The 15,640-nt window shown below is 28.4% G+C and overlaps 1 protein-coding gene across 2 annotated transcripts in view; it reads right to left on the bottom strand.

Annotated features, from left to right (window-relative positions):
- Positions 1 to 1,495: 1,495 nt before the first annotated feature.
- LOC107453143 (estrogen-related receptor) overlaps positions 1,496 to 15,640 on the bottom strand; it is a 60,306-nt gene continuing 46,161 nt past the window's right edge. For both annotated transcript variants that reach the window (XM_016069840.3, XM_016069839.3), the window contains exons 2-9: positions 14,194 to 14,412; positions 12,742 to 12,994; positions 10,000 to 10,116; positions 9,044 to 9,148; positions 7,664 to 7,825; positions 5,724 to 5,808; positions 3,712 to 3,905; positions 1,496 to 2,065 (exon numbers count right to left, since the gene is read on the bottom strand). In XM_016069840.3, the coding sequence (XP_015925326.1) occupies positions 1,812 to 2,065; positions 3,712 to 3,905; positions 5,724 to 5,808; positions 7,664 to 7,825; positions 9,044 to 9,148; positions 10,000 to 10,116; positions 12,742 to 12,994; positions 14,194 to 14,403 (1,380 nt within the window). In that variant the 5' untranslated portion in view covers positions 14,404 to 14,412 and the 3' untranslated portion in view covers positions 1,496 to 1,811. The remainder of the gene's footprint in view (positions 2,066 to 3,711; positions 3,906 to 5,723; positions 5,809 to 7,663; positions 7,826 to 9,043; positions 9,149 to 9,999; positions 10,117 to 12,741; positions 12,995 to 14,193; positions 14,413 to 15,640) is intronic.

Below are 15,640 nucleotides of genomic sequence, written 5' to 3'. Positions count from 1 at the left end.
AAACTGTTATAGTACATTTGATTGCACAGAATTTTGAACATTTTAAAATTATTGCTTAAAATGTGAGTCTTTATATTGAGGCTCTGGATTACTCAAAATATTTATAGTTAAAACAGCATTTTTAATCATGCATTTACCAAACATCTTTCACAGAAAAATGCCTCACATATTTCTTAAATCAAACATCTTTACCCAAGCCCAGATTTTTAATTTACAACTCTTCATACAAATGTATGACATTTTTAAAAAAATAGAGGAAGAAATATTTCATTATCTTTTAGAAAAATGAATCATCTGCTGTATAAACAAAGATACATCATAGAATTTCATTTTTTAAATATATTAACATTAAAATTATAATATTTACAGAAACTTGACACTTTGATGCAGTTGTAAAACATCAAGCAAGGTTTATAGTTTAAAAAATGACTCATACTTCAATTAGCTGTCAGCACCAACAACGCAAATCCTTCAGCAATTACAGTTTTATTTGGAGGTGGCAGTTTTAATGATGGAAACCATGCTTTTAAACATCTTCAAATGGCCGGACACAATGTGAATATATTAAACAATGAATTAATGATTCACATCATGGTCAATGGTTGTATTTACGTGAGGTCTGTGCACAATTTTGAAGAGAACAGAAAAGGCATTTTTCTTAACTTGGTTCTATTTTAAACAGAATGAAGTGGACAAAACAAATTTGATCACAAAATAAATCTAACCAAAAAAAAAAATGGATTTAACTACAGATGAAACATTTAACGCATAACAAGGACAAAATAATAACATTAGTCCAATGATGTGGAAGGGATTTTGGTCAATACAATAAATCCAGCTAGATAAAACTGATAAAATCTAATAAAACTGAAGCATTATTATAAAACACTATTCTTAAGAACAATTCATGGATTATTAGGCAGGTTACTATTAAATTAAACTTATCTAATTGGTATACAACATTAATACAAATCACCTAATACAGGTAGCTGCCAAAACCTAAGACACGAACAAACATGCACAAAATTCTTTCAAATAAGACATATTAGAGATATATTTCATTCATAATAAGCCGTTTCAAAGCAAATAGTAAAAACATAACCGAATTTATAAATATAATTCATTCATAAATAACAATTTAAAAAATATTTCTTTACTACAGTAATTTAAATAATTTTGATTAATTTATTATTTCTTAAATATATACATTTTTATGATTAATAGATTCAAGAACTATTAAGTCAATAAAAGATTATTCAACAACTGACAAATATCATTATAAAAAAAAAGTATTTTCACAACTTATAATCAAATTCAGTACTTTGCTTAATTTATGAAATATAATGTAAAAAAAATAATAAATTAATAAAAAGTTTTTTAATGAAATGCAATTATATATTCTTATTGTGTACTTGAATTAAAATCTTATTACATAAACCAAATCTAGCACCAGAATACTATCAGGTATGCAGCCTCAGTCAAAGAAAAAGTTCTATTTTTTTATTATTTCATTTTTTTAATCAAATTTGATTTTAAATATTCACAAAAAGCATGGCAAACATTTAAGAAATTCATAGTTCAAAATAAATTTCGAATTTGTAAAAGCCATATTGTCATCAAAATTTACAGTCTTAGGTTTAAAGAATGAAAAGAAATCCCTTCCACTTCCGAACATTTAATTTGTGAAGCTTTGATTGTAATGAGATTTGATCACATTCCATGTTGTTTGCTACTTCATAACATTTTGGAGCAACAGACCTCTTTGTTGTTGATCCTGGATTCATATGGCAAATTATATAAAATCATATCATCTACCACAGGGGGACATTAGATTCCAGCATCTCAACAAATAACTTGTTCATAGGGACTTTCCCTTCTTTCCGTACTTTACTCCAAAATAGACGCACCTCAGCATCGAGCTGCCGCAGAAGAGGTAGGCACAGCATCAACTGACTTAAATGCTGCATAGAGCTGGTGGTACGGAAAGCTATAACACAGTCCTGAAGTCCAGAGAGAATTGTATCACGAAGTTTGTACACTGAGGAAGGATCTTCAAGCTGAATATCTGTTTTAAAAAAAATGTGTATTTTAAGCAAAACATTACTGACAAAAATATGTTACGGAAAAGCGTTGTTAAAGAGAAATGTCACAAATTCAGAAAAAAATTCTTAGTTTTAGAAACCGATACATTCAAGCCTGAAAATTTTAATTAAATCTAATTTTCAGTTAGTAGACAGTGGTTGGTGGACTCTTAAAACTTAGTAGCCACTTTTTCCTCAAAAATAATGAGCCTGAGACCCATATCGATTGTTGATCCTGGATTCATATGGCAAATTATATAAAATTATCTACCGGAGTCTATCGATTTTAATTTTCAGTTAGTAGACAGTGGTCGGTAGACTCATAACTTAGCCACTTTTTCTACAAAAATAATGAGTCAGTGATCGTTATTGATAGGCCACTTTTTGCTTGGATCAAATCCTATTTTTTTTTTAAAAAAAATTCATATTAGAAATAATCTACGGAAAAAAAGCTACCGGTTGTTTAATTAATTGATGTTGCTACTCTTTATAGAAATTGAATAATAATTTCCTTTTTACGAGGTTCTTATACAGTACCTCATAAGAATGTAAAATATAAACTTAATCTTAGGTGTCATGATAATTTAATTATATTAAAAATATTAGAAAGTCAACTCATTTCTTTTTGTTGAAATATATAAATACAAGGAGAATTTTTTTTCTCCTTTTTTTAAACTTTCAAGTCCTTTTTTCAGCACTATCACAACTAATCAAAATTTAGAAAATATTCTTATAGACTACAGTGAATAATTACATGAGATGTTTCAGATTTCAACTGATATTCTAAATTAAGGTATTCAGTTAAATTATGGTTTCAACATTCTAAACTTTATCTTTAAACATAGATTATTACTTAGTTATTTATTTTTGAAAAAAGTGCAGTAGATGATAATGTACAGGTAATCCTATAAGAAAAATAGTAAAAAAATTGGTTTGAAATATTGGATACATATAATATATATCTTTTGATGCATTTAAACAAACCCTGAAGGGTTTAGAATAATAATAATAAAAAAAATGCAATAAATGTAATGCATATGCATATTACACATTATTTGTGTACGTCAGATGTAAAGGACACCATTACATAAATATGTAATTTTTGAGGGGAGCTGATTTCAGATTTTTTTCAATTTCATTAAACTAATCACAGAAAGTGCTGACATAGTGTCCTTTACCTCTAAACTTATAGATTTGTTTTAAAGATAATAATGTAACCTAATTTAGCAATAAGTTTGGTTTTTATTATGTATTCTATTTTCTACACATTTAGTTCATTTTAATTAAATTTTATTGGAAAAATCAGGTAATTGAAATTTGTTTTACTTTCTATAATGTTTTATAAAAAGTTAAAGTTGAATTTATAAAACAATAATTTGATAATTTCAAAGATCAATTTGGTTCAATTGCACAGAAAATTGATTAAAAATACTAAAATGTAATTTTTTTATGCATTAATTTATGCATTTAAAATAGATTTTTGAACTAGACCCAACTTTTGCAAAACCCTGACCTTGATATTTGAATGTTATGTTCATGATGAATATGATAGCGATTAGTATAATAATGATTAATGTATGCATAAAAAAGAGAGTAAGTAAAAAAACAATGGAAAATATAAATTTCTCACCAGCATTTGTCAGTAGAAGAGCTTTTAATGCTAGATATTCTTCTTTTGCTATATTTAGAACATCCAACCTTTTGACTAGTCGTATACATCGAGAAAATAACTCAACAGCTTGGCAGTCGGATGCTTGTTGTTCATCCATTGTAAAATCTGATGTAAAAATCAACTTTGGTGGTAAACTTGCTGACTGGTAGGATCTAAATTCATAGGAATGATAAAAGTGAGTTTCCATTGAGAATAAAATTATTGGAATAAATTCTATTTCAGCATGCAGCATTTAAAAATTGGAATATTTTCAAATTGTACAGAAAATAATATTTAAAAACATTGCATATTTTTAATCATCAGAATATTGAGAGTAGTTTTTAATATTAATGCATTTCAGTATAACTAAGACATAAGTAGTTATTATAAATATTGATGCATTCTAGAAACTTAACCACTATAAGTTAAAATAATTTTTTTCATTTCAGACTTTTTTTTAATAACTTGTTCCATTTGATGATATCATTTCCATTTGGTATTGTAAAAGGGTTAATAATACCTACTATTATTTTTTTTAATAAAGAAAAAAGGAGAAAAACAGAGTTTTTTTTTCACTTTGCAGTGCTATCTACACAATGTAAGTAAACATAGTCATGCAGTGTTACATGTGACTTTGGAATCGTTGGAATAAAACTTTTCCAATTTTAAATCCATTTTAATGCTTGTTACCATATCTGACTTTATTTAAGATGGAACATTAATTTATTATATTTAAATAAATTATAATTAAATAGCTATTTGCTACTGTGCAGTTACATCAACATGAAATTGCTTATAAAATTATACATGTTTGTGCAGAAAAAGTTTTTTTTTTTTTTCTTCCTATAAATTAAAATTTTAAAAAAAAAAAATAGAGAGAGAAAATTATGAAAAGTCTCTATTTTAGTGGCTCTAAAATAAGTATTTAATTGGGGGGGGGGTCGGAAAGGGTTCTGTATAATATTTTGTGAATAAATTTTGACTGTACTAAAGCAAAAATGATTTTTTCTTTTCAAAAAAATAAATAAAATAAATTAACATTATTATAAAACATTTTTCTCATTTATTGCAAAGGAAGCAAAAATTAGTGATTTGGTCAGTTCTGTTTTTTAAAGGTAGAATTTTAAAAAATCTTCTGTTTAATAATATTTTGAAGAAACTGTATACAAGATACAATATTTTATAAAGAGCTATTTTTACAGTAAAAGAATTTGATATGAACTCAAACTTTAACAAGATCATCTAAGTACATTGGAAAATCAATTTTTACGAAATTATAAGTCAATAAGAAGTTGTCACTAAGGATAAATATTTAGGTCAAAAATGTACAGTTTAGTATTTTTCCAAAGCATACATAAAGAAAAAGTTTCAGCTTTCAAATTCAAAAAAATAACACATTTGAGTCAACTAAAACCCTAACTATCATGAACCATTTTTAATTTTCCACTCAATCTTCGGATAAGTTTTATAAATTTAGCATTAAGTTATTTTTCATGAAGATTCTAGAAGACCTAAATGTTATACTTCATATAGTATATTTACTGTTACTTTACAGTTTTAAATTTGAAAATTAATATTTGCATAAATTTATGTTTAGTTAAAATATAAGTTTTTCTCCTGAAACCTTAGGCCTATTCTAAAATACCAAAATATTTATTTATGTGAACACAGTGACTATTTTAAACTATAATACTGTGATCCAATTATGGGCATCATGCTGCTTTTTACTTACTCAATTTCCATAATAAATAATAGCTTATAATTCATTAAATCTGTCAAATTGATTTTTCAAAAAATAGCAAAGTAATTAAAAGCAATTGTAAAGTAAATATTTGTTTAGAAATGAAAATAAAAAACAATGTTAAATAATTTAGTTTCTAATAAACTAAAAAATCCATCTAATTTACTTTTATTTTAAAATCTAGACTAATAAATTATATAAACTAAGAGTATATTAAAAAATATATACCAATTAAATTGTTTAAATTTACCTGTAAGCAAGAGATAATGACAGTATTTCTGCCCATGTGGTTTGTAAGAGCTTCATCTGATCATTCAGCATTAGTTCCGTAAAACCTTAAATTTGAACAGTTTTAAGTTCAATTAAAAAAATAAGAGTTGTATAAAAAATTGAAAAGCAAGTTAAGAAATTCAGTTCTAGTAGAATTTTTGAACATATTATAAATCAAATCATGGATCCAAATTTAAATGAATCAATAGAAATTGAAAGAGGTTGAAAGAAATGTAAAAACAATATTAAAATTATTTAAAAGTTTTATCAAGCTTCTAAGATGATGCAGCAAGTACATTATGAACAAAACAGGTAGATGAAATGTCCGACTCCATAGTTTTTTGAGAGCTTGTCTCAAGCTCTAATGATATAAAAAAAAATTTAAACTATTAAAATTGTTTTGTTACTTAAGTTAATGTTAGTTTCATTATTTATTTCATAAGAAAACTAAATTTGTAACAGTTATACTAATTTTGAACGGTAATTAATAATATGTAATTGTTAAAACTTCATAAAATCAAATATCACCTTTTAAACTGATAAGATCTTATTTTCAACTACATGGAGTTAAAACAAATTTTTTAGACCTAGATACCTGCAAATTGTCTTTAACAAAGCCTGCCTATTTAATACACAAAAGCTGAATTTTTTATAAATATACAATAGATATTTCTCTCATTCACTTCCTATTCAACATTATTTTAAAGAATAAAAAGAGATTGTTAAAAATTTAATTTTATAACTCAAGATGCAATTAAAGCATAAGATACATAGAACAAAGAATATAGATAGGAGAAGGCTAGTTTCCATGGATATACAGTACAGAACCCGTTATCCGGAAATCAGAAAACCGAAAAACCGGAACAAAATTCGATAAATTTTCCCGCCATTTTCTAAAAAAAAATTTATTTTTTTTCCTCATAAGATTTTAGGAGTTTTCTTTCTTTTTTGAAAGAAGTTTACCTTACCATCATTTTGGAAATAATCATTAGTGTATTACTTTTTTCTTCTTTTTAAGATTATTTCCAAAAAAAAATTTTTTTTTTTTAGTTGGGTTTAACAATAAAAAAAAATAAAAAAATGGCTTTTTGTAGCGATTCAGAAAACCGAAAAAATCAGTTATCCGGAATAGCGATGGTCCCGATCGTTCCGGATAATCGGTTCTCTACTGTACTATAAACCAGTCCCTTAACGTTTGGTGCGGTCACTGAGTAGTAAAAAGGAAGGTGAAAAAAAAAAAAAAAACACATTTAGGGAGACAGCAGGAGCGGTTCTTGGGTTTGCATCTTCCTTTCATACCAACCACTATTGGGGTTGGCGTGAAGAAAAATTTTCTCTTTTTATTTATCACTGGCTTGTTTTGAATTTTTACACTGTTGATAAACAGTACAGTACTATTAAAGATATTTCATTAAGAATACATTTATATCATCCATGTTCATTAAATCTGCTAACACATTTTAACATAGAAAGAAAGAAAGAATAAAATTGCTGATGGCAGCCTATCCAACAAGAGGAGTAGCAGTTCTGCCTAGGAATAAAAACTTTGAGTTTTGAAAGGGCACTAACTTAACACCCTTAAAATTAATCAAAATATGTAATATTATGTATTAAATGAATTTGATCCTCAATTTTTAAATGACCTTTTTATAATATTTTATGTCTATATTTCACAAAATAAATCTCACTCATTATCAAAATAACAGAAAAGGTTAAAGCTTCTGAAAAAATTATTAAAGACAAGCTAAAAGACAATCTCTGTGTAAAAATTCTTTCAAAAAAATCAGGGATAAAATAATGAAAAACTTAAAAGCTTTTTTCTACAACATTTTAAACTTAAAATTATGAGAAAATAAACATTTAAAGGGGCATTTTTAAATAAAAAGGTATTTATAAAAATTATGAACCAAGCTATCTTACCTGGGATCTGCTTTGCCCAACCAATCGTCGCAACAAGTTCTCGATCGACTAAATCACTCAGAGTACTGACAGTTTTAAAATGTGATTCTGGAAGAGCAGGATTTGGTTGTGCTTGAAGAGGCTCTGGTTCACAATTGAGAAGAGCAGAAATAATTTTATTATCTGAAATCGAAAATTTTTTGAATAAAAGGATGCAACAGCAATTAAATTTTTATACTATAGAATTTTCTTAGCTAACTAACAAAATATAAAATATTTTATAGGCAATTATTAGTTATTTATAAAACATAGTAATTCATTAAGATAAGTAAAACTAATTGTATATTTAAAATTTTTATGTTATTTCTTTTTTATAATATTTATGAGCCCCTCTCACAATATAAATGCTTTTTTTATTCTGATCAAATAACCTTGAATTATCGCAAGTCGTTTATTATTGCACACATAAAAACAAGAAATTTTCATTCATTTTTTTAAATCATATTGTAAACACAGTCTCTTTACTAGCTCAGGTAAAAATACTCAGTTTAAAAACTGGAAGAAAACAAAATGCTAAACCACCATAATTGATGCCAATATTTCTTCTCTTTCTTTATCTATTGAGTAATGAAGGATTCAACTCTTAATTGTATAGTTCTCATGATATATTTTTGGGAGATGTAAAAATACACCAGAAGCTTGAAGGAATTGTATTTTGATAGGAAGTACAAGTACTTATAAATTTCGATTTATTTTATGAAATATAAATTTTATTACAGGGAACACATATTAAGCATTCGATAGATAATGTACAAGTTAATTGACAATGAGGTGTTTACTGGAAAGCAGTATAGAAACCGTTATCCGGAAATCAGAAAACCGGAATGAAATTCAATAAATTTTCCCGCCATTTTTTTTCCCTCATAAGATTTTGCTTTCGTTTTTGAAAAAAGTTTACCTTACCATCATTTTGGAAATAATCATTAGTGTATTACTTCATCGTTTTTTCTTCTTTTTAAGATTATTTCCAAATATATATATTTTTTTAAATTGTGTTTAGCAATAAAAAAACGGCTTTTTGTAGTGATTCAGAAAAGTGGAAAAATTAGTTATCCGGAATAGCGATGGTACCGATCGTTCCGGATAATCGGTTCCATACTGCAGTAGATTCAGATAAAGGCTAAATTTATTTAATTTCTAATTAATTACTTCATTTGCATTCAACAATTATTTTAGTAATTGCAACATTTAAAATGCATTTTTTTAAAAATCTCCCATAAATTTTTATAGTTTTTGAAATTTATGACTTATGATTTAATATAGCTAATAGAATATGAATGTCAAATGAAAACAATTTTAATGGTAATCAATATTAATTACATAAAAGAAATTGTTAAATACCTTCTAATGATGGTTTTTTACATGTAATTGCATGAACTTGGTAAGGGCTTTCTTGACATCTTCTGTACTTCTGCCTACCACCACGTACTCTGTCTAGTCTTACACCTAAATACATTTTCAGTACATTACTCATCACAATAGCACTCAAACCATAATTCACAACATTGATATTAAAAAAAATCGCAACTGGCTATCAGATAATAACATTACTCAATAAAACATAATAGTAGCAGCATCTATACTATACTCCCAACTATCCGTGTTCAGACGATTTATTTGTAGAATATAAATCATTTACCTTCGATTTGGTTGCAATTTAAGAAAGCAAAAAACCTTTTTTAATTTTGTTAGTACTTGGAAAAAAACAACTACATAATATATTAAAATCAGTCTTTTTATCTTCGGTTCTCCAAGCATGTTTTCAGAAATAAGTTTATGCCACAGTACTATTATTAATAAGTGAAAACAAATGCTGACCCCACACAGCAAATTAATGAGTTTAAGATATAAAAATTGTTATAGCGTTTTTTTTATTATTAAGAAAATAATGGTGTTGAGAGTATACAACAGCTGCACACTATTTTTTTCTAAATAGAATAAAAGCTTAAGCTCTGGAAGGTTACAGCAGTACATACTGTATTTATATGAATTAATAATAGCTAAACTATTCCTTGGAGTAAAAAAAAAAAAACAAAAAAATTATTAATTTATCATAAGAATTGATAAGTAAACTAATAAAATTACAATAAGTAAAATTAAAATTGTCACAAGATAGACTCTTAGTTATTTTTAAGAATAATTTCAACCATTTGTTTAAATAAATTTAAAAAAACATCAATGTATCTAATAGTTAAGATTATTTTAGCCTCAGGTTACAAGCGATGTACCCCTGACACAAATGTGTAACGACAGGAAAATAAAGACAAAAAGAAACGAACAACTGGAAAAAAAATCACCTTCTTTCAGCATGCCCATTTTCAAGCATTTCTGAAATCTACATGCTTGACAAGCTTTTCTTCTTCTTTTATTGATTTCACAATCGTTTGAAGCTGGACATGTGTATTCAATATTACCTGAAAAGACAAACAACACTTTTTTGAATCTAAAATTTTGCAGAATTAAATTCATCTTATCCTTAAAATTATTCAAATTTTTTGATTGCAGAAATGAAAATAAAAGCATAAAGTCAAACCTTAGTTTGAATTTGCTAAACATTGTTCATATATCTAATACAGTGTAACTCTTCCGTGCTTAGATTACTTTAGTAGCTTTTTCAAACATAATTTTACAATTAAATTTAGTAATGAAAATTATAGTCACTAGTTTGATTCAATTAAGAAAAAATATATATTTTTGTGTGTGTCATTTATTATATTGAAATAAAAATTAAAATTCACTGAACTATTCCTTTGTCACACAAGTTACATATATAAAAATAAGTATATTTCTGTAAATGTATATTATATCTGTTTTAAATGCGAAAATAAGTTACTTTACTAAACTATATTTATTTATATTGCTAACAACAGGGTGACCACAAACACCCCCCCCCCCTCAAAAAAAAGGCACCTAACTTTTTCCAGTTTTACTTTATCAAATTTTCCAGATTTTTTAAAACTAGTTGCATACACTTTATTATCAATTTAGTAGTGTATTACTTTTGTATATAAAGCACATTATATAAAGCATTTAAGCTTGTTTTAATTGAAAATAAACCTTTTTTTAAAAATTACAAAAGCATTTTTTTTTTTTTTTTTTGGAAAAAATATTAGAAAATGAGTTATTTCAATAAACTATATTTATACTGTATCATAACAGGGTGACCACAAACACTCAGAAAAAAAAGAGCATTTTACTTTAGATTTTTTTTATCAAATTTCCCTGATTTTTTTTAAACTAGTGAAATAAGTTTTACTATCAATTTTTTAGTTGTCATATTCTTACAACATGAAATACCAAACAAAAAATCATTATATACTAAACTTCTTTTTCTATAGGTATCTGACAGATTATACAAAAGCTACATAAAGAATTTCAATTAATTCTATTACTTTTTTTCTGTAGTGAAAATAAGCAGAAGGAAATTTTTTGAAAATTATTGTTCTTTAAAAATGCATTTAAAAGGGAAGAAAAGTCTGAAATGTAAAAAATTCTGAAGAAAAAAAAAATATCTAACTCAAAAATTAATTAATGAAATTGAATTTTATTTGTCATAAAAATATAATTTATTCAAACAAAAAAGGCTAAAATACTCAATGCATAACAAGAAACACCTTAGTTCGTTTGAATCGTTTTCGGAAGTTTAATTTCGGTTTAGCCCGTCAGCATATGAAAAACTACAAAACCTTCATTTATAAAAATCGGAGATCAAAAATTTAAAGGGTTTTGGTGAGCTAATGAACTTAAGTTTAAATATAGGTAAATAGAGGGGATGGAGCTTTCGCCATCCAAGGAGGTGACCCCTAATTGAACCCTATCATTGAATGTTTAATACAAATTCTGATCCCAGCTTGCACGGAGCACAGTGCAGATGTTAAATATCCTCAGTGGTTAAATATCCTCCATGGGTTAGAAATCCCTTGTCTTCAGGGCAATCGTGTGAGGTTTTCTGTGATTTTGCTACATCATACAAGTGTCAATATTCTACTCCTTAATTGTTTTTTCAGTTTTCGTTCGCTTAACCAAAATAGCCTTCTAATTTTAAATTCATCATTTGATTTTTTTATATTGATTCTTTCCACCTTAACTGTATCCGAAAAGTGCTTTGCTCTTTTCCGCATGCTCCCTTGACGTCAGTTGAGGAAACCACGGTGTGAGAGAAACGTTGCTCTCGTTTTTAATAACTTCTAGCCGCTTGCCTTCCGGCTCTAATATTACAGCGATTAACCTCTTTAACAAGAAATAAACATGGAGAATTCCTAACATTAAAATCTCATAAATCAATTTCGGAATAAAAATCACATTCAATTAATTTAAAGACCACCTGATGAGGTTTGCATGTTGGCACGTATGCCTGTCGCCAATGGTTGGCGAGCTTTTAACAGCAATGATTTTCAAGTATCGATTTTCTGAGCTCAACGAACTGAATTTCGTCTCTTTCAAAAAGAAGAAGTTCCTCGTCTAAAATAGAGATATATCCTAGAGTTCCCCTTATAACGATTCAACACCATGTTCCGGAGGCATCAATGAGCAGTGTGAAAATAAAGTAAAACTGTTTTTAAAAGTTGAACTGCGTGCCCTCAATGGTTTGTTTATTCAGCACTGATCAGAAAAACCTGGAGATCCTCCTATGATGTTCATTAATCCCTTTAATTAAAATTTCAATGATTCATTTTATCATACTTAAATTGTAACAATACTATAGTTTTCCTCGACATGCAAGGTAAAATTTAAGGGATAGTTCTATCAAAAGTTCTCCACAAAGGCTATTTTGTCCCAATGCTTGAGGACTCAGGATTTTCAGAGTTGAGTTCAATATATTATAAGGCTACAGATTTGAAGATAGTTGTAAACTCAGTATTTGGTCGGCTGTTTAATGCCAGTTAAAAAAAAATAATAAATAAAGAAAATTTAAATTTTTGTTGAAATTGCAGATTTTCACCCAGTTAAATACCTTAAAATGCAAAACCTGCCTTTGAAAGATTTCAGCTTCATTGGTTTGTCAAGAAAACATAATGATTCTTGCGAAGAGGAATTACCTTGAATAGTTCGTTTAAAAAAGGCTTTACAAGCCTCACAAGATGCAACACCGTAGTGGTATCCAGAAGCAACATCTCCACAGACTAAACACAAACGTTTCGGAGAGTCACCAGATTTACCCTCGGAATTCGATACAACAACTGCACCTATGCCATCACCGGACATTGTACTGGAACAAAACATATCCTGATGATGACTTTCTGGGCTTCCTGGAGATGAGGGGGACTGATCAGCAATTCCGGAGTATATTTCCTGTAAATTTTATAGGAAAAAAATTATGTAAGTGGAAACATTGAAACTCTTTTCAAAATTAATTTTAAGGTTTATCCTCTGACTATTCAAATTAAAAATAGAATGAGCACAAAGACCTATCTAAATATAAAAAATTTACAATAGAACAAATTTCTACTAATAATGAAGTTATATATGTAGACTAATGCAAAAAACAATGTAAATAAAGCACAAATGAAAGTACAGTGGAACCTGTCTAAATTGACCTCCCTCGGGACCAAGTCAAATGGCCACTATATAGGGGTGGTCACTTTATGAAGACTCTATAAAAAGGACTCTTTAAATAAAACTTGTAGAAAATGGTCACCTTACTCAGGTGCTCACTTTACCCAGGTGGTCGCTTTTACAGGTTCCACTGTACATAAAAGGACATACTATAGTTTCAATTCTATAAACAAGAACATGCCTTAGTGTTTTAACAACAAAAGATGGTAGAGAAAGTAAGGAGATCAACATGCACAAAATTTGCCTCTTTACTACCATCATTTGATGTTTTAGATACAGAGGAAGGTTCTTGTTTATAGAACTGAAACTAGTCCATTTATGTACTTTCATTATTGCTTTATTCAGGTTGCTCCTTGATTTAGCCTACACAGCAAAAAGTATTGAAGTTAGATGTGTGTATGTGTCTGGAGCAGTGTGAGCAAATGGTGGAGAGAGAAAAATTACTCATGAAAGTAGATGTTTAAATGGTTGGTATATTCAGATTTATAATTTTACACCAATCAAAATCAACAAGGTTTGAAAACAAATTTCTTCACAAAAAAAATCAATAATATTTTAGGTCTACTTTGTAATACATACTAACCTTGCACCAAATTTTATTATAATACATTAAGCAGTTTTTCGAAAAAGTGAAACCATATAAAGGTTTTGAAAGAGTTAGAAAACAGAAAATTAAATTGCATACATTGTAATGTTTTATTGCGTTTGTATTATTTATTTATTAATTTTTATACATTAAATCATTTAAAAATTAAACATAAAAAAAGCAAAAGCTCAACATAACTAAAATATTTAATTTTAACAAATAAATTAAATTATACAAGCTTTATAATTTTATCAAATGATGTCAATTGTTACTTATTTCAACACACGAGTAGAAGAATATATTTAATCAGAAAAGATATAATAAAATAATTTTATACAATATTACTCACCAAAGCCATTTCATCAGGAGACTGACAGTGAGATTTAGAGCTACCAACAACAGGTCCCATTATTCTACTGAAGTCTGTTTGGCCATTTGAAAGACCTGAATTGGATGAAGAAAAAATTTGAGGTGAAGCTGGACACAGAGAACCACTACTGACATCACTTGGATCTTCAGACTTTATCTGTGATACAATCACACTGCTGTGTCCAGCCATTACACCATACTGTAACGGAAACAAAAAGAGAAAATTACAAAAACATAGCTCCTGTCTAAAAAAGATTTAAATTAATAAATGTAAAATATACTACTAGAGAAAATAAAAAGGAATTTAGAATGAGACAGCCGTAGCAATTATAACATTGGGAAAGATGAAATTAAGACTCGGGCACTAGTTTGTTTGCAACTTAACTGTCAATCAATATTTCATTTGATTATGCATTGTATTTTCTAGGATTAATTTATCATTACTGAACAAACAAATATATCTGTTTATATATATATATATATACACCGAAGAGCCATTACATTATGACCACCCTGCTAATAACATGTAGGACCACCTTTAGCCCTCAAAACTGCTAGCACCCGCCGTGGCATTGATTCCACAAGGTGCTGATAGGTAGTCTCACCAATTGGTCCTGCAATTCCCTTACATTGCGAGGGGGTAGCTTGGCAGCACGAATTTGGTTTTCCAAGTAGGACCACAAATGCTCGATTGGATTAAGATCAGGTGAATTTGAGGACCAAGACATTACTTGAAAGTCACTGGAACATTCCTGGACGATTCGACCCTTATGACATGGTGCATTATCCTGTTGGTTAACACCATCCACCACAGGAAAAATTGTTGCCATGAATGGGTGAACCTGGTCTGCACAGCAACTATGTTCAAGTAGCTTACAGACGTCAGGGATTGTTCTATGAGGATTATAAGTCCTAATGTGACCTATGAAAACATTGTTCCTCGGCAAGAAACCATGAAAACCTGGACGAGCCCATTGTTATAAATGGAGGGTGGTCATAATGTAATGGCTCTTCGGTGTATATAAATACAGGGTGTTCCAGGATTACTGGGACACACTTTAAGATTTACTAAGCAACCCATAGTCAGAAATATCTTTGTTCGTCTTAAGTGTTGTTCACAAGATAAATTGGGCGTGTTAACCGGTACCCTGGCTACCAGGCTTTCCTGTTTCAGCATGGATTTCTTTCTTTGGGGTGTACTAGAAAGTACTGTGTGCAAAACATATGTGGATTTTGAAGCAGATCTGGTAGCAAGAATCATCTCTACTGCTTGACAGTCAAATGCATGCATCGCTAGCAATGGTGGAACTTTCACAAATCATCTACCACAGCATATGTAATATCTCCGACCAATAAATATTTCAGATGACCTTAGTCCTGTTTCTTGTATCTGTTTCTCTTTTTCCATGATATTTTCGACTATGAGT

Source organism: Parasteatoda tepidariorum, chromosome 9, assembly GCF_043381705.1.
Source record: "Parasteatoda tepidariorum isolate YZ-2023 chromosome 9, CAS_Ptep_4.0, whole genome shotgun sequence".
Lineage (NCBI taxonomy): Eukaryota > Metazoa > Arthropoda > Arachnida > Araneae > Theridiidae > Parasteatoda > Parasteatoda tepidariorum.
The sequence above is the reverse complement of the archived record's forward strand: the minus strand, read 5'-3'. Positions and strand labels throughout refer to the sequence as shown.